Consider the following 22,283-nt stretch of genomic DNA (forward strand, 5'->3'; position numbering starts at 1 on the left):
CTAAGTGTAGTATATTGGAGAACCATGTTACATCAGTGTGACCCTTTCCATGGATTTCACCATTCTTGAAGAAAAAAAACATAATTTCTGATACCTCTGCAGTTCACGCCATCAGTATTGCCAAAATGCATTGAGCAAAATTCTTTAAAATCTGTTGGATCATCCATTGTTGGGTTTTTTAATAAGAGGATATTAAATGGTTTAAAAAGTACCCCAAACTAAAAAAATTATAATATTTTCAAATGGTTAGCACATCTTGGATGCCTGATTTGAATTACATAGTTTGGGCACTAAATTCGCTTTTTTCCATTTAAAATAGAGAGTTTCTGGGTTGTTTTTGTTTAAAAACTGATTTGGAGAGTGTATATGTGCTTGTGATCTTAAACCTTTTAAATGCTGATAACTGAAGAATACTAATCTGGTAACTAAACTGAAACGTTAGCCACAAGACCAGCATTCTTAGACAGCTAGTCAAATTAGTTCATAATAATAATAATAAACACAGTTGCAATAGTTATGGTATATTTTGACAGGTTTGTCTACTGTTAATTAAACGGTGTGAATATGGTGATGCAAATAAATATTCAGATATTCTGAAATATTTTGACAATTTAATACTAGCTTACTAGCAGTTAACTAGCCTAAACTAGTGATAAACAAAAATTGTTGATACAATTCATTTAAGAAGTCAAAATACATCAATTAAGAGTATGAATAAATTCAATTTAAAAAAGAAACTTTTCATGGCCTCTCCAACTTAACTCAGTGTTCTGATACCTTAAAACTGATAGCTTGGTGAACCAGTGTTTCTTCTTTGGACTCTGAGACAACCCGAGGTTCAGACAAGTGGTTGTATTTCCCAAATGTAGCCTCAGCACAGCATAAACAGGCAAGTGAGAGAAAGGGGTTGGGCTTAGATGGAAAGTGGACATGGCGTGTATATAAATATTCATGGGTCCTGGTTTATTTTGATAGATTAAATTACATGTTCTGGGGTATATTAAGAAGAAGAAAAAAAGTAAAGCTGTGATAAACTTGCACAAAAGCTGGGCCAGACTGAAACTGCAGCATGGAACAGTCTAGAAGCTTGTAAGATTTCTGAATGGTCAAACAAGGACAATCTGAGCCACTACTGTGACACCTGCCCTTCTGCAAATGTGTTTATTGACATGGACTAAAATGAGTCTTCCCACTCCCAGACTCCCTCCACAGGTCTTTCTTTAAATCCCACAGTGATCTTCACATCATCAAGCAGAACTACTTTGCCTGCGGGCTTTGCTCTTGTTGTTCTAATTTGGTGTTTCTCTGCTCCCTTTCTCACTCTCTCTCCCTTTCTCTATTCCTTTTCTCCTCTCCTCCCCCCCTCTGCCCGTTATGTGTCTGGTCCTCTCTCCTGCCTCCTCTCCTCTTCCCTTCCTCTTGTTCCCTCCTTCTCCCTTTTGTGGGTTTGTTTTCCCTCCATCAGGTGTCCAAATGACTATACTGGTGATCGCTGTCAAACCTCCGTTATGGCCAGTTTCTACAGTATGTCCATTTCTTCTTCCTGTCTGTCTGTCTGTCTGTGTGCCTGTCTGTCTGACTGTCTGCTTACAAGCTGCATGCTGCGTATGAGGTGAATGCACGATGTCTTTGTGTTTCTCCGTGTCTTTTCACTCCTTACTGTGTCTCCATTCTGTTGTTTTGTTGATTTGACTCATCAGGTACATCTAAAATGCAGATGAGATGAGATGAGATGAGAACTGAAGCCAAGTGAGAGGTTTACTTTTTTTTTTCATTTATTAAAATTTATTGTGAAAGATCCTTAAACTGTAGCACAGTAGAAGAGAGGCCTAAATAACACATTTGTAGTGTACTTTATAGCAGAATGGCAGCATTTTCCCTTTTCGCGTCATGTTCAGAAGAAGACATTTTGCTAATCAGAAGGAGTTTGTCTGGAGTTGGATGTTATAGCACAAGTATTTTTTGTTGTTTAAGTGATACAGAGTAAAACAAATCACTGGGTTTTGAGAATATGTATGAAAGCGCTAATCTTATTAACATGTGAATGGTGTAATGTGTTGTGTGTTATGAGGCCAAAGGCATGATGCATGACCTCTAAACTTTAACAACCAGCATATCTGATTTATAACACTCACTAAAACCCGTCCATACTGTAGCTAATCAAAAGGATCTTGCATGCTGTCGTGCTACATGAAACCTCCACATTGGAAATAAGAGTGCTAATCAAGTTGAGTGGCATTTTGTGTATAGTAAGTAAATGCTGTAAATAAACATACCCAAATTTTGGTTTACTTACAAATTAATAGAAGCCATATTCTCCATATCTTCATTCATCTGTACTCAGCTGTGTCTTTTTGTGTTAGACAGTAGCAGTTTTTTTCTTTTTTTAAATATTTGATTTCATTTACATTTTCTTATACATTTACTAAAACCCCAGGAATTTAGTAAATATAGCAGTAATTTTTGTGCCTGTCTGTGTGTCTGCATGCATCTGTGCACATAAATACTCTAATAATTTGTTTTTTAATGGGGAAAATGGAGTTGGCCACAGTATGTCTGCATTGTCTGTCTGTTACTGGAACTTACACCCCTTCACGTCAGTGTCTTGAAGCAAACAGAAACATAATAATTTAGCATTTTTGACCCATCGATCTGAACAAGTGGACATCTTTATCTGAAACCTGTTTTTTCTTTTTTTTCTTTCTTTACATTGTCAACTTTCTGCATTGGCAGAGCATCTTGGAATTGAAATTATGGGTATGGAACTATTATTTGTTTGACTCTTAGTTTTAAGGCGTATATAAGGTCACATTATATATATATAAGTCTCTTTTCTCTGTGCCATATCAAAATACCTGCAATGATCCTTTGAAGTACTGATGAAGACACCATCGTTTTAAGCACAGTAAATTGTACTATGCAAATACATTTAAAGAGATAGTTCACCCAAAAATGAAAATTCTGTCATCAATTACTCACCCTCATATCGTTCCAAATTCATAAGACTTCGTTCATCGTTGGAACACGCATGAAGACATTTTTACAGTCCAGTAACCAAAACTTTCAAGCTCCAAAATGTTCATAAAGGCGTCATAAAGTAATCCATATCACTCCAGTGGTTTAATCACAAATTTATGAAGCAATACGAATGATGTGTGTGTGCAAAAAACTAAAATTAAGTCTTTATTCACAGTTTATCTTCAATTCCACATAGATTTCCGACGCGCGTTCACGAGAGAACCACGACACATGCGTGTTGTGCTGACGTGAGAGCGACATCTAAAGATGTCGAAATCTGCAGACATCTTTGTTACAAAGGTTGTTCTATGTGTCTCAGTTTGTGTACAGCATCCCTCTTCCTCTGCTGTAAACAGTGCAGCACTTTCAGGTCTCATTGTATTGCAAGAACGTCCATTCTCACGATACAATGGGACTTGGAACAAAAGAGTCATCATATGAGATTTCGACATAGAGGAGGACCTGCATTTTTTTGTCCACTCTCATATCAACACAACACACATGCATCATGGTTCTCTCGTGAACACGAGTCAGAGATCTATGCGGAAGTGAATATATTTTGTAAATAAAGAATTCATTTTAGATTTTTGTGCACACAGAGCATTTGTATCACTTCATAAAATTGGGATTGAACCACTGGAGTCACATGGATTACTTTAACGATGCCTTTATGAACTTTTTGGAGCTTGGAATTTTTGGTTACTGGACTGTAAATGGAGGGACAGAAATCTCCCAGGTTTCATTAAAAATATCTGCATTTGTGTTTCAAAGATGAACGAAAGTCTTATGGGTTTGGAACAACATGAGGGTGAGTAATTGATGACAGATTTTTCATTTTTGGGTGAACTATCCCTTTAATGTACTGTAATATGTCAATTTATACAATTTATAGTAACAGCTTAAGTTAACTATTGTTAACTTTAAAGTACACATCAGATCAGTGAAAACATCATCTCTACTCTTACCACTGTCTGCTACAAGACTTGGAATTATCCACAAAAATCTGACAAATTAATGTGGCCAAAAGTAGAACATTTTTACTATTGGCCATTAATAACATGAAGTAGACTAACCACTAAATAAAAAACACATGAGTATGACAGATATTTAGATATTAACAAGCTTCCTGAATAGCAAAAGTTTTATTACTCTGTGTTATTCGCTTCCTGTAACAATCATGCAATGCGATATCAGAAGTTTCAACATTTGACCTGGGCACAGCGTTCCCCCACATCATCTCTTCTCCTTTTTTCACGCTCACACACCCCACCCCCCTTCCCCCTCACTTCCCTGCTGTTGGTCACTTCCTTCTTCTCAGAGCTCTTGTCCTCTCTCTTGTTCTCCCTCTCCATGTTCTGTGTGTCCTCCTTTGTCATTGTGGTCATCGCCTGCCCTCTGGGGCCTCAGGTTTAACGCCAGACCAAAAAAATGTCTTCATTGCACCTTTGTAGAGGGTCTTCATAAAGCCAATATTTGCTTAGGAATGTCAGATGCTAGAAAATGCACTTCACGGTCATATAGACGACATAACTGTCTGACCATAAAGAATATATTAAGACTGAAACTAGGTTTAATTCAGTTTGATACACCACAGCACAGTTTTATGAACAACCCTCTCCCTGTGAATCATTAAAAAAATGCTGTTTGTGTGTTTTAACCCCACTTTACAGGCATGTACTGTGCAAAAAAAAAAAATTTTTTTAAGCTTACACGGATTTATCTTCCAGTTATCTATCACTAATGATGGCTGTAGGCCAGTGTATTATTGGGAGTGCAGGAAAAGCAAAGTCCTCTGTTTATGAACACTTCCCAGAGAAATTGCAATGTTATTGCTTTCTAAGTTTGGCAGATTTAGTGCCATTACGCAAGGATCCTAGAACTTTTAGACTGTTTTAGCATAATCAGCTCTGAAAATGCAAGAACCTGCCATAGAGTTTTAAAACTGTATTTTCTTATAGTGTGGTTATAAGATCACCCTGAGGTCCCAATGAGTTCATAGAGCTGTTTGTCATAGATCAGTGGTCTATTTGCTGTACTGTTTGATCGTTAAGACACAAGGCATAGTGCTTGATCTATCGGTTCTTGTATTTTCCCAAAGTACAAATTGTTGAATTATTATTTATATTGAAGAGATCTTATACAGAATAATCAGTTTAGGGTAATCGGATTAAACTAAAGCATTCTATGGCATGTCTGCCACTGATTCTGTGTGTGTGTGTGTGTGTGTGTGTGTGTGTGTGTGTGTGTGTGTGTGTGTGTGAATATCTGTGTGTTTGTTTGTTTTTCTCACTTATTCAGAGGCAGAAGAACTGTACCAGAAGCGGGTACTGACAATAACAGGCATTTGCGTGGCCCTGCTGGTGGTTGGCATCGTTTGTGTCGTTGCATACTGCAAAACCAAGTAAGTCAAACCAAGTGGTGCTTCTAATGCTGGAAAACTGAACTCAGTATAACATTTGTACTTGATTTTCTGGATATCGCCCAAGCTTAGTCTTTGTGTCAAAGCAGTATTATTAACTATGGCACACGGAGGTGGACTATATCTGCAAAACATGATCTGTGATAGTAAACTATTTGGAGCCAACTACATTTTAAATTGTGAAAACATTCCACAGACCTTGTGGCTGCAGCAATTTTATGAATATGATCCTGTTATGCTATTTTGAATATAAGGTGCATTATCGTATTTATTGGAGCTATTAGAGCTTTTTATTCCTGATCTTTTCACCCACAGAACTAAAAGCACTTACAGTGTGCTAAAAGGTAGATACAAACATATTAACAGCACTTTTCCTGATTTTAGATAAATCAGAGTTAGATTTCAGTTGACATGCTTTATGTGTTAGTAAATTATTGCGTTTTAAATTATACTTTAAAAGCTTTAGCAGTAGTTAGATTGTAGATAGTGTTGTCTACCACTGTAACATCATTAAAAAAGAATAATAACATGTTGTGGTTTTTTTTGTGTGATGGACCTCATTTTGATAACTTCAACTGTAAGAGTCTCTATGAGCAACTTAAAGTATGAAACTTTACTGAAGCCTCTGCAACAGTTGTATTCTGTAAATATTAATGAACATAAATGGAAAGAATATGGCAAATCACAGATTCTTGTACTTGTCTGCTCTGACAATGTAGGCCTCTTTAGATTTTTTTTTTTTTCTGATACTGGTTTATGGATGAAGAAACAGTCCAGAACATTGTTGTGAAAGAAAAAAAAAGTGGTTCATGTGTGAAAAAGCAGGAATAATATCTCTGCAGGAAACAGAGGAAGAAGATGCAAAGCCATCTGCACCAGAACATGTGTGTAGAACACCCCAATCGTATGCTGGCCAACGGACCCAACCACCCAGGGCCTGGTCCCGGCCCAGAGGAGATCCCTATGGTCGATGTGAGTGTGAATCATTACTTCAAATCTTTCAATTGGATGCAAATTGTTCCACTAAATCTCATGTATGTTATCACACATACATACAAACCTCAGGGGACCTGCAAAAGTTCTCTATAGTCACATTTTCCTAAAACCACTTTACTTGAGGTGCCATGTTGATACTTGGTGGTCTACATGTTAATTAATAACAATCATGTTAAAACTCAAAACGCAATTGAGGCGTTTGCAAATGCTGCATTCAATAAATGTGTCACCGTCCTCATAAGAGACAGTCACAAATATAAAGTCTCAAACCTGCAAGTGAAATGGAATATTCAAGCAGGAGATGATGTATGACTGGGTTTTTGTTTTATACGTTAGGATTTGGTTGACCTTGAAAAGTGGGTGCTCATAAACCAACATGGAGTTTTTACATAACAAAAACAAAAAAAAATAAAAATAAAAATTAGTAGATGTGTACAGGCAAAGGTAGAATTGATGAACGTTTACACTAAAACATGAATTATGCCTTTTAAGATTCTGAATAAATGTGTACAGTTTGGCCAAGGACATTTCAAAAGATTATAACGATTGTAATTTCTCACACTAATCAATTTACCTCTCTCTTCTCACACACCAGTCTTACCACTACTGACCCAGTCCTTCATTTTTTTTATCACTACCACCTGAGTTTGTTTCATCCTTCTGTTTGAGATAAAATAAGGATTTGACTCCACGTTATGTTTGTATATGTGACTTTTTATATATCTATCCAGTGCATGCATACTTTATAAAGCTATAGAGCGTAAAACTCTTACATTAAAAATCCTATATCTCATTTTACATCTGTGTTGCAGTATAACTCTAAGAATGCCCCAGCCACCGAGCGAGTTATACGACACGGAACAGAGACGTCAGGCAACTTTTCGGGCAGCCGGATGTCCTCACGGTCCCACCACTCCTCTACTGCCACCCACGCTTCCAGTCACCGGTATAGACCCTGCCTATTAAACTGTAGCTATCAATGTCCCTATTTATCCATTCTGCAGGTACCTCATACACACCTCATACATATATCCACACACATTACCACTTCACCTTCTGTCTCCTCGCCATCTTTCTCTATCTACAAGAAGTCCACTACTAAGACGATTTTCCATCAATTATGAACACTAAAGCAATTGTGTAAAACTATTTCTCAAACAAGAATTCTTTTTTCATGAATATATGTGAAGATGGGTAGCATAGATAACTGCATCATTATCAGGTGTTTAATTATGTCATTAAGAGAAATCAGCACTACAGTGTTTCTCAATTGAACGCATTTGTTACATCTTACCACAGACAATAATTTCAACATGTTTCCCTGTATTGAGAAAACAACAGAAACGACATTTGTTACATTTTGTCCGTAAATGTATAAAATACATGACTATCCATCCATTTTCTATACCACTTATCCTACACAAAGGGTTGTGGGGGAGCCTGGAGCCTATCCCTGGGATCTTGGGGGCATAAGCCAGGGAACACCCTGGACAGGATGCCAATCCATCTCAGGGCACAATCACACACACAGTCACACACTACAGACAATTTGGAGACGCCAAACAGACAATGCATGTCTTTGCACTGGTTTGTAAGCTTTGTGCACACAGGAACGGAGGCGGGATTTGAATCCCCATCCCCGGAGGTACAAGGCAAACATACTAACTACTAAGCTACTGTGCCCCCTGAGGGTAGGGATGTGTGGGGAAGGAGTGAGGCTTAGTGCGTCTGTCCAGGCCAGGACTCAAACACGGATCCGTGGTCTGAGGGTCTGAATTTAGAATGATGCAGACATAAGATATAGTCTTACCAAAATATGTATATCACTTTCATGTAACCGACTTTCCAAAAAAAATTATTCTGATTAAATATGCCTTCCCTATCGTTTTGAGATATCCATGCACAATCAGAGTCACACAACTATATAATATATAGCCACAAATTTCTCTCTCTCTGAAAAGGTAGTCCTATACCTGAAATGAAAAATTATACAGATTTAGAGATTTGGAGATTAAGTTAAAAAGAAATGCTGGAGTATTTATCAAGCATACATGGCCATTTGAATGAAATGTATGGCATTGCAACAGATTTAGAGATTAGCTAAACTGTTTAAAAACAGGATATTCAGATCCATTACAATTTCTCTTAAAGCTAAACAATTACTTTGAGGTGTTACTGTCAAACATTGAGCACGTCACGTCTTCAACCAGGCCAAAAGGACCCATGTCACACCCCTCTTCATCTCCCTCCACTGGCTTCCTGTAGCTGCCCGTATCAAATTCAAGGCCTTGATGCTCCCGTAAAAGACCTTGTCTGGAACAGCACCCCCCTTCCTCAACACTCTCCTGAAGGCTTACATTCCCTCCCTTTGCTTTTCTAGAACTCAATTAAAAGATCTTGTATGGTAGCACTACTTGTATTGTTCCCCGCGCGATATATCGCTTTGCTTGTATTTCCTCATTTGTAAGTTGCTTTGGATAAAAGTGTCTGCTAAATGAATAAATGTAAATGTAAATGTACTGTGACTTCCATTTTATCTTCTCTTTCACAAACTCACATACATATCTCTAAACCGCCGATGCTAAAATATCCTGAATCCCACAGGCATGAGGAAAGGACATGGAGTATGGAGAGGTCAGACAGCATGAACTCGGACTGCCACTCGGGGGCACTCTCTTCCTCAGTAGGCACCAGTAAATGCAGCAGTCCAGCATGTATGGCTCGGCATGCAGCGCATCGTGGCTATTCTGAGCCTGCACGGAGCCCCCTGCAGTACGGAGACTCATACGACTCTCTGCGGGACTCACCTCACAGTGACAGGTGATGGAGAGGGGAGGTGTGAACATGTAGAATATGTAGAACATAGGAATGGGGTCATGAAGTTATGATGACATGAATGGTACTACTTTACAGACTTTAAAATGTTGCTTTTCCTGCTTGGATTTTTTTATTTATTATTTGAACTTCTGAGAGTCATTTAAAAATGACACAAACTGAGAAGTAACCAAGTAAAAAAATGCCCCTGAAGCATGATAGTCCCCAATGATATGGGGAAAAAATTGTGTGTGTGAATGTGTGTGTGTGTGTGTGTGAAGTATGGTAGTCCAGTTACACAACATTAAGTCTAAGTTGAGTTTAAGCCCTCTCACCCTTACTGGTACAGAACTGTGCAAAAGTCTTAGGCATCCTATATTTTTTAGTAAAAACTTTGTTATACATTTTTATTTTATGACTTCTACATTATCAAGTCAGTACAAAAACATTTTAGATTTCCAAACATTAGTTTTCCAACACAAAACTAAATTTTACAGAAAAATGTTTGTATGTCAATGGAGAAAGCAGCATATTACATTAAGAGACACTTTTCAGACAAAAACACATAATGATGGCTGCTGGATTTTGCTGCAAAAATAAGAAGCAAGTGCTTTAAAGTTAAAGTCTCCAGAAGAACCGAGGCTGGTTCTACAAGATGCTCAGTAAAACTTATAGCTCATTTCCTTATAAAACTACACTAATTCTACCTGAGACTACTTTTTTAAGCAATGGATCGTCACACCAAATATTGCCTCGGTTTCATTTATTACTGTTTACTGCTCTTTATAGTATTTTTTGTAATGGAGAAGCATATAATTTAATTATTTTTGAACGCATCTTTGCTCTACAGCACTTCTTTGCATGTGCCTAAGACTTTTGCACTGTACTGTAAGTCAAGTCTAAAGTCAATTTTCAGTTCAATTCCAAGTCCAGATCAACAATTATTTATGTAGCCTATTCACACAGTAGAGCATACAAAATATAGTTCAAATCCAAATCACCTTCAAAGCCAGGATCCCATAAGTCTCAAGTCATATATAAGGCTTAACTCCTAAAGTCAGATTTAAGTCTTAAGTCCAAGTCTCAAGTACAACATCACTGGTATATGAGTACATCTATAGAGAGATGTGGCCATCTAAAAATAAGTATGTCCTTCCTTTATCTTCCCTTCACTTCCCTTCCATTTCCTTTCCTCTCCTTTTCCTTCCCATTCCTCTCCTTTCCTCTGCTCTCCGTTCTTTTCCTTTGCTTTCCTTCTCTTTTACTTGCTTTCTCTTGGCTTCCCTTTACTTTCCTCTCCTCTCCTTTCCTCTCCTCTTCCTTCCCAGGTATGTGTCAGCGCTTACCACGCCGGCCCGTATGTCTCCAGTGGACTTCCACTCCTCCTCACTGCCCCAGCAGGTGCCTACCTTCCAGATCACGACACCCAATGCCAGCCATGCACTGTCCCTACCGCCGGCTGTAGGTTCCTACTCGCCCGGAGATGATCAGCCACTCCTATGCCGGCCACGCCCTGCACGTAACCCATACCACAGTGAGGGGACTGGCTCTCTCCCGTCCAGCCCATACCGCCTCGCGGATGATGAGGACTACGAGACAACACAGGAGTACATGTCGTCTCGTGAGCGGCCCAAAAAGAGTGGCAGCGGGCGCCGTTGGCACAGGAGGTCACACCTGAATGGACACGTTTCCCAGCGTGCCAAGGGGCCAAGGGACTACAGCTCGCAGAGTTGCCTGTCGGACAGCGAGTGGGAGGAGGAGGAGGAGGAGGAGATGGGGGAGCTGGGGCATGGCGAGAGTACGCCTTTCCTCAGCATGCAGAACATGAGCATGAACAACGAGCCGGCCACTATCTACCGGCCCAACGACATGCGGACATACAGCAGTACAGCGCGCAGCACGTCACGCTCAAACACACACACAAACAAACTGTCACAGTCACGGTCCAAACCAGACAATGCACCCCTTTAAACAAAGAGCAGTGACGAGGACAGTGAAACAACATATCTAGGAGAGAGAGAGAGAGAAAAAATGATATATGCTATAGACCTGCACCTATAAGAAATATTTTTTATTTTATATAACAGACAGATATTCTAAACAAAGGAAATATTTATTTTCATTTCAGCAAAAATTGTCTACTAGCTAGCAGCAAAGACTTTTTTATAGGGGGGAAACTATTTATATGTAATTTCTGTTCTTTGGTTTACAGCATTACGAAGAAGAATCACGTGCCAATTTTTTCACAACTTAGAAATAGAATAATATTGTGGTGCCTTTTGCTGTATGCCGATGAGGGAGGTTCCGTTGAGTTTTTTGTAGCCTTTCTTAAAATGGACTCCTGGGTTTTATATAGACATGTTTTTTTTTTCTTGTTTTCTTTTTGGTTTGTTTGTTCAGGATCTCCCCATTTGAACTGTGATCTAATTCTGACATCATGCAATATGGGAATCACTTTTATGTAAGATGTTTGTTTACATGAGTAGGGGTTCACATACTGGTCATTTTCCCAAGGCATATATACAATCACCATGGACACGCTGTTTCCTGTTTGAGACAGGAAATGGTGTGTTTGTGTAGACATTCTAATGCTTTCTCCGTCTCCAACCCCCCCCCCCCCCCCCCACCGGTTATTATCATTTGTTGTTTGCAGGTCTGCAGGTGTTCATAGGGCATTGTCATGGTACCTGCCCCGGTGTTCAGGGTTTTCAAAATGGCAGTGTGTGTACATCCAATGAATGAATTTACACTACTGTATGTAAGAGAGGGGGACTGTGTATGTATTTGTGTGTGTGTTTGAGTATTGTGCTCTCTGTGTGTGCATGTGAATGCTAGGCTGAGTCAGCCTGTATCTGTTTGGTTTTGTCTGTATGCTCCTGCGTGTTGTGTGTTGGAGTGTAACAGGCACTAGTCTAAAGGTTTGGGTGTGTGTTTGTATCTAACTGTGATCTCTCTGATGGGTTTTGTCATAGGGGAGCTCTGACACTCTGTTTCCATTATGTTGGCTTTAAAAGAACTGAGAAAGACACACTGACTTTGCCACTACCCGGTGGCGAGATGAGCTCATTGCACTGTACCCTTCCTTCCAAATGTAGTGTTTGGCAGTGGTGCCGCCTGCAGGTGAACCAATCCAGCCTGATTCTAGCCTACATGGACCGACATATCCCGTTAGCTCACACGCCCCTGTTCCTATGCCAGCAGCTTAAGGCCGCTACGTGTCTCAGGACTTCCCATCCAAAAACCACTTGATCCATTAGCACTTCTCACTCTCATTCTCAGATCTGATCTGAAACTCTGAGAATAATACCATTGGCTATTTTTGCTCATTTGTGAAACCTGTAGAACGTCTGTGATGACCTAACATTTTAAAGTGCTTTTTTTCTGCTGCCCCCTCTCTCTTTGGTTGTGTTTGTCTGTATGCAAGCTGGGAACTTGCTGTTGGCAGTGCAGGTTTGGGCGTGCTACTTTAAGTGAACAGGTTGTGAAATTACCTATTTTTTAGTGTCCCGCCCAAAAGCTTGAAAACACTCAGTCCAGCAAACATACACACCCCAAATCCCCTATCCACACCCAAACACACCTATTTACACACCTGTATCCACATAAACATACACTGTGTCGTCACATCCAAACACAATCCCACACACTCATCCAAAGCTTCTCCTGACTCATGGATTACCTTCATTCCTTTCTCTCTCTCTTCTCTTGTTCTGTTCTTCCTCTGTCTGCCTTTTTCTGCATGTCCTAGTGGTTTTGGTAGATGGGTGCATGGTAAACGCAGCAACTGAGTTGTCTTCACGCGGTGAAAGTGTTTCATTTTGACATCCAGCAATAAATCCCCTTTTTTTCATGCCCATTCTTGACTTGGAATATGCTAGAAATTTTTGCAAGTTTTCTCAGAAAATAGTACTTGTACAAAAATCAAACCACTTGTTCATATGGAAAAAAAAATAAATCTTTATTCCTACCATTTTAAAATGTACGTGTATTCGTTTTTTTATTAATTGAAATGTCCACACATTTAGATTAATTCAGCTCTGCTAATTATCCTACAAGACATTCCTTTTCCAGTGAAGTATCTCTTCTGTGAGCATTAGAAGAAAGGTAGGTACTCCACTTTTCTTAATTGCTGCCAAAAGACACATTGCTTTAGAGAAACAAACCGACACACATGATTGTTGACACATAAGACCTGGCATTTTTGTGACCCAAAATATATGTTCATTATTCAAATACAGTTGCAATCAAAATTATTCAAATCAGGTTTATTGTCAAAATTGACAGACTTTCAGCTGTTTGCAATGAATAAATCAAACAAAAGCAATTGATATAGTTCAACACAATGAATGGTTCAAGTGGTTTCCCCAAATTCAACTGAAAATGCAACTTATAATGATTTCTCCAGTTTCAAAATTATTCAACCCCCTGAATAGAATCCCTCACAACAGCACAAATTTGCAAAACAGGTGTTGGCTCAATCAAGGGCTTCATTAGTTGCACCAGGTGTGCTTGGGCTAGAACACATGAAATACCTGAACTAGGTAGGAGCAGAAACTAGATGACATACCGGGACGGGGGAGAAAAAGGAAGCTATCAACAGCTGCAACCAGATTTCTGAGAAGGCAGGTTGTGAAAAACACTCGAGTGACTGAAAAAGACCTGCAGCAAGACTTGGTGGCAACAGGCACTGAGGTTTCAGTGAGCACAGTAAGGCACATACTAAATGCAGAAGGTTTCCATGCCAGAACTCCAAGACATACACCACTACTGACCCAAAAGCACAAGAAAGGTCAGCTCAAAATCATATAAATAAGCTCCCAAAATGTTGGGATTCTGTTCAGAGAACAATGAAACAAAATCAAAACTTTTCGGCACAGTGGGTCAGAGTTACGTCTGGAGGAAGAAGAATGAAGAAAGAACACTCTGGTGGTGGCTCGGTGATGCTCTGGGGCTGCTTTGCATCCTCTGGTACTGGAAACCTGCAGTGTGTGGAAGGCAAGATGGATTCATTGAAGTATCGGGAAATCCTAGAAGAAAACGTCATGCTGTCTGTGAGGAAGCTGTAGCTTGAGCATCATTGGACCTTCCAACAGGACAGTGATCCCAAGCATACCTCAAATTCCACCAAGGCTTGGTTGCAGAAGAAGTCCTGGAATATTCTATAGGGCCATCACAATCACCTGACTTGAACACCATAGAAAATGTCTGGTGGGATTTGAGGAAGGCGGTTGCAGCACGCAAACTCAAGAATATTACTGAACTGGAGGCCGTTGCTCATGAGGAATGGGCTAAGATTCCTCAGGAACGCTGCCAGAAGCTATGCATCTCGTATGCAGCAGGTCACAACAGCAGAAAGGTGCTCTACTAAGTACTAAAGTAGCTTGCCATGAAGGGGTTGAATAATTTTGAAACTGGAGAAATCATAATAAGTTTCATTTTCAGTTGAATTTGGGGAAACCACTTGAAGCATTCGTTGTGTTGAACTATTTCAATTGCTTTTGTTTGATTTATTCATTGCAAACAGCTGAAAGTCTGTACATTTTGACAATAAACCTGATTTGCAATGAGGGTTGAATAATTTTGATTGCAGTGGCAGCTCTATTCTTTTCATGACAAGACACAACAGGAAAGAAGGGAATGAAGCATGTTCTGTACAAGGGATCTTTTGAAATAAAAAAAAAATGTCACATGCATTCTTACTTAGCACTTAGATTTAAAAAAGATAATATATCAATATAATTCAACACAATTGTACTCGTGACAGTTTCAACCAAAAGCACATAGGGTCAGGGGAGTATATGTATGTAGCCTAATGTAGAATCTTCTTTTATGATTAGAAGTCATATTTTCTAACATCCTCACAATTAGATTATTCCCAAGATTTCAAGCTTTGTAGTGTCATTAATGATCAATACTAAAATTAATAGGCCATGTAGGCCTAAAACTACTTTAATGAGGCCACTACTACTAACTACTTTAATAACACCACTTTAATGAGTGATTTTCTTTCTTCTGAATTGAGAGCAGCATGTGTACAATTACAAAACAATTAACCAGTTCATGATAGAAACAAAAAAAATAATTTGAATAGTAAACTATTAGTTGCTGAAGTCACTCAAACCATGTGTAATCACTGTTAGTTTATAACTGTAGGGAGATTCTGTTATTGGAAACTCTTATAGCTTGCATGCTCAATTATCCAATCTAGCTAGATCTAAAATAAATAAAGAAATAATAACAAACAAACAAAAACATCGCTACCAATTTGTTAGTGTCTAAACCCTCTAAATAACGTGTTTATATTTTATTGGTCTTCAATTATCAAAGACCTAACATCTGGCAGCGCTACAGCTACAATTTCGTGTTTTTCCGGTTTTGATTGATTAGGATTTACGGCCACGCGCTTTTCTGAGATGTGTGTGTGTGTGTGCACGCTCAGTAGCGTGGCGCGCTCTGGAGAACGCGAGCTGATTGGTATAGCCTAACATCTTAAAGCGTGTATAAAATTCACTATCTATTTGTGTTCATAATTTTTTTTAAACTGATATTCTCTTCGAAAGACAGTAACCTCGTTTTATATTATTAATTAATTTCGTGACGATACTGCCAAGGAATTTAATTTAAGTCTACACAACGCGAGTTTCACCAAAGGACTACGGACTGTTTCTGGTGAGGAAGTTTAAAACTCGGTATGTGTCTGTTTACCTACTTTTCAGCGTTTAGATGGGCTACTGTATTATTTTACTAATGAAATGAATTACAAAAAAAAAAAAGAAAGAAAAAGTTTACAAGGCTTTATGAGCCTGTAATGTTTGCGCGTTCATATTACCAGGTCCATTAGCCTACATAAGTGTTCCTCAGACATTTTGGAGACAGGGACCTCTTTAACTATAATATATAGACTAATATAAAATTTCATGGACCCCTTCAATAATGTATATTTTTTCAAATGTATAGAGCAATATTCTGGTTATTTATTGGACCCATAGTTATTTTATTCTTGCACTTTCTACCAACCAGAAGAATTAGGTTCAATTTGACATAGTTAAAGACCTATTTGTTTTTGAGTTATTGAGGTTTGGAATAAACCTATTCAATTCAAGTAATCAGTCAAACAGGCTAATATAGCAACTCAATACACTCACCAGCCAGTAAACATATACCGATCAGACATAACATTAAAACCACTGACAGGTGACGTGAATAACATTTGATTATCTCATTACAATGGCATGTGTCAAGGGGTTGGATATATTAGGCAGCAAGTGAACATTCAGTTCTCAATATTGATGTGTTGGAAGCAGGAAAAATGGGCACGCTTAAAGATCTGAGTGACTTTGACAAGGGCACAATTGTGATGGCTAGACAACTGGGTCAGAGCATCTCCAAAACAACAGGTCTTGTGGGGTGTTCCCGGTATGCAGTAGTTAGTACCTACCAAAAGTGGTGCAAGGAAGGACAGCCAGTGAACCGGTGATAAGGTCATCATGGGCACCCAAGGCTTATTGATGTACATGGGGAGTGAAGGATAGCCCGTCTGTTCTGATCCCACAGAAGAGCTACTGTAGCATAAATTGCTATGTTAATGCTGGCTATGATAGAAAGGTGTCAGAACACAGCTTGCTGCGTAGCTGCAGACTGGTCAGAGTGTTCATGCAGATCCATGTCCACCGCCAACAATGCCTGGTGGCATAAGGGGCCCCTGCACAATATTAAGCAGGCGGTTTTAATATTATGGCTGATCGGTGTATATACACACACCCCTACACATTCATGCAATATCTAATCAGCCAATCATGTAGCAGCAGCACAATGCATAAAATCATGTTGATCCAGGACAAGAGCTTCAGTTAATGTTTATGTTCAAACATCAGAATTGGGATAACCTGTGCTGATCTGCTGATCACCTGTAACTTCCACACACAGTAATCTCTAGAGTTTACACAGAATGATGAGAAGAAGAAAAAACATCCATTAAGCATCAATTCTGTCGGCATAATAAATGCCTTGTTGATGAGAGCGGGCCGGAAAGCTGTGGTAACTCAAATAACCACTCTTTACAACCATGAAGAGCCGAAAAGAATGCCATCTCAGAAAGCACATTTTGAACCTTGAAGAGGATGGGCTACAACAGCAGATCACATCAAGTTCCACTCCTGTAAGCTAAGAACAGGAATCGGAGGAATCTCTTGACCTGTATTTCCATGATTCTATGCATTGTGCTGCTGCCACATAATTAGTTGATTGGATAATTGCATGAATGTGCAGGTCTACATGTGTTCCTATTATAGTGACAGTTGAGTGTATAATTACATTTACATTTATTCATTTAGCAGACGCTTTTATCCAAAGTGACATACAAATGAGAAAATACAAGCAAATATAATAACCTTGATAATGGTGGATTGTATTTCCACTATTCTTACAACATTAAAAAAGAATCACAGATCCCTTGTCCATGCTTTATAGATCCCTGGGGGTCCCCAGTCCACATTTTGAGAACCATGCATTATGTTTTTGTTGATGGTGTTGGCTGTGATGTCTCCTCATAATATTGTGCTAGAGTTAAATCTATTTTCAGATTCTCTTAAACATAACTTAATCTTTAATTTGCCTATAAATATCTTTATGATAGCCCTACCTTTAACCCAGTGTTTCTAAATATGGGTACCCCAGGTGAACCACATTTTGTTGTCTCCCAGCTCCCAATCAGTAACACAATAAACGGTATCACTGTGTTGGGGGCTGGGAGTGGGCGAAACTGTGAAGTACTGGGAAACAATGCATTAACCTTTACATTTAAAAGGAAAAGTTTGTAATTACTTCTTTTTCATCTTGTTAAAGGCAATGGCCAATTGTCTGAGGAGATATCGCTGCCGGATCCTGCTCTGCATATGTACACCATGCATACTACTTGGATGCCTTTTCGTCTACATAACATTGGCTTTATGTTTAGCCATGGCTCACACCTACTCATTTAATGGGCAAATTATCAGGTCCGAACTATCAGACAGATTCTTTGTAGCCACAGGGTCCACAAATTCCAGAATGCTGGCTCCCTACCCAGTTCAGCCCTTTTGGAGAGAGGACCTGAGCAAATTTGCATTTTGGAACCTGATCCAGCAAGTCATGGACCGCCAGCATAACCCCATCCTTCACCCCTCAGGAAACAACTCCTATAAAGATAACATCACATCACTGAACCAAAGCGGATGTTTTCCAAGTTATGAAGCAATGTGGAGAATGTCAGATTATGTCACTCTGCCACTTCAGATGCAAAGGTTTGTCATTTCTATGCATTGTAGAGACTACCCACTGCTCATTGACCAGCCAGGATTGTGTGCCAAAACAAAAAAGGCTCCAATGTTGCTGCTGGCCATTAAGTCACAAGTGCATAACATTAGGAACCGCCAAGCCATCAGGATGACATGGGGGTATTCAGGCTTGCAGAAGGGGCAGGTGGGGAAAGGAGGATTGGTGCACAGGGTTTTTCTCTTGGGCAAGATTGGTGAAAAACTGAGTGAAAGTATTAAAAAAGAGAGTGAAATGTATGATGACATTATAATGTGGGACTTCATGGACACGTTCTTTAACCTGACTCTGAAGGACGTACTGTTCTGGGACTGGTTCTCAAAGACCTGCCAGAATGCCCGCTTTGTGTTCAAGGGTGATGACGATGTCTTTGTGAGGACGCCTGCTCTCCTAGATTACTTGGAGAAGCAGGAAAAGCTTCACTTAAAAGCACATGGGCACACCAAGAAAATGAAGGATTTTATTGTTGGGGACATTATCACCTCTGCATTCCCTCTGCGCACGGAAACCAATAAGTATTTCATCCCTGAAAATTTCTATAAGGGCATGTACCCAACATATCCAGGTGGAGGAGGGGTAGTCTACTCTGGTGCTCTGGTTCCCAGGCTTCTCCAGGTGTCCAGGAGAGTTCATCTGTTCCCTATTGATGATGTTTACCTGGGGATGTGCCTTCAAAGACTGGGAGTCATCCCCATCGACCACCCAGCCTTCCTCACTTTTGACTTTAATGCTAAAGAAGCGAAGGAGCCCTGTGCCCACCACACCATCCTGCTGGTCCACAAACGCAGTCCCAGAGAAATGTTACAACTATGGACAGAGACCTTCAAACCAAGCACAAAATGTAGGAACGCAACCCTTAGAAATAAAGAAACACAGTAAGAGATACTTTTAGAATGAACCAGCTCATGTCCGAGAAAACCAGGAGCGGCTTGTCTGGCTTTTGAAGTGATCACTGACTGCTGTCAAAACCCTGTGTTTGTTATTTAACAGGTTTTGAAAGGAAAAATTTCTCCCCGGACTTCATTCACGAGTGCTGTGAAACAGACTGCAAACACAGCTCACTGCCAGAACTAAGTGTTAATGATTCTCTATTGTGAACCTGAACACCAAGAACTCTGAAACATCAAACCTTAAAATATCTACGTATACACAGGTGTAGTGTACACTCAAACATTTTAAGTATTCATAAAGTATAGCGATAACTCCTTCATCTGTAATTGATGGCTTAGTCAGTGACCTCAAAAGACAGGGCTACAGTATGTAAAGAGAGAGACTATGGATTGGATGTGCGCATGTTAGGAAGGGGAACCTTCAGTTGTCAATAACACTATTTTAATTTGGTCATAGCCACCTCTTTTGTGTGTATATTTATAAATGTCTGTGTTTGACAATGTATTTTACATACTTGCAAAAACACACAATGGACAGAGTTCTAATAATCAGAATTATACCCATGGTCACAATGTATGTAATCTAAGTATGTCGTTGGTTTTTTAGAGCTTTTCATAAAAAGAATAAACATGGCTTATTTAACTCTTCTGGGAACTTGCTTTCAAAGCCAGAAAATATTCCCTGAAACAAATATTTTCATGTAATAGGCCAACACAGGTTTACAAAATAAACAAAGTTTATTGCCATATGTACACCAATTATAATACAAAAAAAATCTTTTTGTCAACAAACCAGATCATCTTGAAATATCCGATATGCATAGAGAAAGAATCCTTTATATGTTGTCGTTTCAAAGTCAGCTGATCCACCACTGAATCTTTTTTAATCTGCATCTAAAGTCTGATGTTTAACATGATTGATTAATGAATTAATTATTGTAGGTGTATAGATACTAATGACTTCAAAAATAAGTGAAGGAACTAAACTCTCACAACTTTTGTAAAGGTCATCACAGGATGAGATGTGCAGAATTCGCTAAATGTTCTCTGCTCCTTCCTCATTTTTGTCCTCCTCTTCTTCATCTGAGTCTTCATCACTCTCACTGTACTGCACAGTGGCTCGGTTTGTGTTTACGAAAAGGTCCCGTTCATCCTCAGAGTCGCTGCTGTCGCACTCGTCCTCTCCCTCATTTTGCTCTTTGCTTTTAGTATCCTTTTTCTGCGCTTCTTCCTGCATCTGCTTTCTTACTCCACCCGCCTCGAATCCTTTAGGCCTGTGTGAAAATTCCCTATTTAGTAGACTGCTGAAACATTTAATGGCAAATACTGTATATATAATCTTCATGGAGAATGATGTTAATTCTACAATCCCTCAAAACAATAAATGTGTATATATAAATGTTTTCTCACCAGATGCCAAGTTTCCTCAAATAGTGAATATGGTCCCTGTACAGAATGAAGTTGATCTCTCCTTTCACCTTGTCACCTTCCTCAATAGGATCTACAATAACAAAATCACCTGACAAAAGTATGGTGAAATAAAGACCGTGTGTATTCCGAATCAAGAAAACAAGTATAATAGAAAGCATTAAAAAGCCATATTTAAGCAAACCTCTTTTGATCCAAATGTTCTTGCGGAACTTTGTGGGCATGCTGAGCAGAAATCTCTCACCACTCTCAGTCACAGCCTCATGAAGGTTATTGCCATTGCTTCCCATAATCTGGAAGATACCGAAGCATTCACTAGTTCAGGATAACTCACCGTTTTATAGCTTTCCTGATATTATATGCCAGTCTGCATTTACATTTATTCATTTAGCAGACAAGTAATGTAGTATAAAATTCAAGCATCCAGTTATAATAGAGCTGACAACAATACAATTGCAGCATTCTCATTTATACCATGGTGCTGCTGAGTTTTCTAATCTGATTGCTCAAAAGGTAATTTCCTAAAAGAGCACATTAAAGAGCCTCCACCATATTTAACCATGGGCATGAGGTACTTATCCATATGGCTACCTCTCTGTGTGTACCAAAACCACCTCTGGTGTTTATTACCAAAAAGCTCTATTTTGGTTTCATCTGACCATAGAACCTGTTCTCATTTGAAGTTCAGTAGTGTCTGGCAAACTGAAGACGCTTGAGTTTGTTTTCGGATGAGAATAGAGGCTTTTTTCTTGAAACTCTTCCAAACAACTTGTGGGGATGTAGGTGACTTCAGATTGTAGTTTTGGAGATTTTCTGATTCCAAGACGCAACTAACTTCTGCAATTCAAAAATATCCTTGGAGATTTTCTGGCCACTCTAACCATCATCTTAAAGGTGTGTTGAGACAATATAGACACACGTCCAACTCCAGGTTGATTCACAAAATTTCCAGTCAACTGGAACTTCTTAATTATTGCCCTGATAGTGGAAATGGGCATTTTCAATGCTTGTGCTATTTTCTAGAAAATGTTGTTGACATTAAAGGAACGGTCCTCTCCTGGCTCAGGTCTTATTTGACTGATCGCTATCAGTTTGTAGATGTAAATGGAAACTTCTCCATGCATACTGAGGTAAACTTTGGTGTTCAGCAAGGTTCTGTTTTAGGCCCACTGCTTTTTTCTTTATATATACACTACCTCTGGGTCAAATTATTCCTAAACATGGAGTTAGCTTCCACTGTTATGCTGATGATACACAGTTGTATGTTTCAGCGAAGCCAGAGGACAGACAGCAGCTTAATAAAGTTGAGGAATGTGTAAAGGACTTTAGACACTGGATGCTTATTAACTTTCTCTTACTTAATTCTGACAAGACAGAAGTACTTGTACTAGGACCACATTCAAACA

At 39.2% G+C, this 22,283-nt stretch overlaps 3 protein-coding genes across 9 annotated transcripts in view; 2 read left to right on the forward strand and 1 right to left on the reverse strand.

Moving 5' to 3' along the window:
* The window catches only part of nrg2b (neuregulin 2b), a 79,405-nt gene extending 66,121 nt beyond the window's left edge, over positions 1 to 13,284 (forward strand). The window contains exons 5-11 of the mRNA XM_053631066.1: positions 1,466 to 1,524; positions 2,734 to 2,757; positions 5,317 to 5,419; positions 6,280 to 6,409; positions 7,246 to 7,379; positions 9,038 to 9,253; positions 10,576 to 13,284. Coding sequence (XP_053487041.1) covers positions 1,466 to 1,524; positions 2,734 to 2,757; positions 5,317 to 5,419; positions 6,280 to 6,409; positions 7,246 to 7,379; positions 9,038 to 9,253; positions 10,576 to 11,218 — 1,309 coding nt within the window. The 3' untranslated portion in view covers positions 11,219 to 13,284. The remainder of the gene's footprint in view (positions 1 to 1,465; positions 1,525 to 2,733; positions 2,758 to 5,316; positions 5,420 to 6,279; positions 6,410 to 7,245; positions 7,380 to 9,037; positions 9,254 to 10,575) is intronic.
* A 2,563-nt stretch (positions 13,285 to 15,847) lies between these two features.
* Positions 15,848 to 20,159, forward strand: si:dkey-160o24.3 (N-acetyllactosaminide beta-1,3-N-acetylglucosaminyltransferase 2). 2 transcript variants are annotated; one of them, XM_053631053.1, is made up of 3 exons: positions 15,848 to 15,936; positions 18,092 to 19,400; positions 19,550 to 20,159. In XM_053631053.1, exons 2-3 carry the CDS (start codon positions 18,095 to 18,097, stop codon positions 19,654 to 19,656), a joined length of 1,413 nt encoding a protein of 470 aa, XP_053487028.1. In that variant the 5' UTR covers positions 15,848 to 15,936; positions 18,092 to 18,094; the 3' UTR covers positions 19,657 to 20,159. The 2 variants fall into 2 exon arrangements, with proteins under 2 accessions (XP_053487028.1, XP_053487029.1); XM_053631054.1 differs by having other exon boundaries at positions 15,900 to 15,916.
* A 5-nt stretch (positions 20,160 to 20,164) lies between these two features.
* LOC128611502 (probable RNA-binding protein EIF1AD) overlaps positions 20,165 to 22,283 on the reverse strand; it is a 6,148-nt gene continuing 4,029 nt past the window's right edge. For 5 of the 6 annotated variants that reach the window (XM_053631065.1, XM_053631064.1, XM_053631062.1 and 2 more), the window contains 3 exons: positions 21,062 to 21,170; positions 20,860 to 20,968; positions 20,165 to 20,723 (listed from right to left, as the gene is read on the reverse strand). In XM_053631065.1, coding sequence (XP_053487040.1) covers positions 20,486 to 20,723; positions 20,860 to 20,968; positions 21,062 to 21,170 — 456 coding nt within the window. In that variant the 3' untranslated portion in view covers positions 20,165 to 20,485. The remainder of the gene's footprint in view (positions 20,724 to 20,859; positions 20,969 to 21,061; positions 21,171 to 22,283) is intronic. The other variant, XM_053631061.1, reaches the window with a different exon arrangement.

Source organism: Ictalurus furcatus, chromosome 8, assembly GCF_023375685.1.
Source record: "Ictalurus furcatus strain D&B chromosome 8, Billie_1.0, whole genome shotgun sequence".
Taxonomy (NCBI): Eukaryota; Metazoa; Chordata; class Actinopteri; order Siluriformes; family Ictaluridae; genus Ictalurus; species Ictalurus furcatus.

Bases quoted from the DNA above. Each gene is read 5' to 3' on its own strand.
- si:dkey-160o24.3 (XM_053631053.1), top strand. From the start codon at position 18,095: ATGGCCAATTGTCTGAGGAGATATCGCTGCCGGATCCTGCTCTGCATA. The intron at 19,401-19,549 runs GTAGGAACGCAA...GTTATTTAACAG, and splicing joins CTTCAAACCAAGCACAAAAT to GTTTTGAAAGGAAAAATTTC.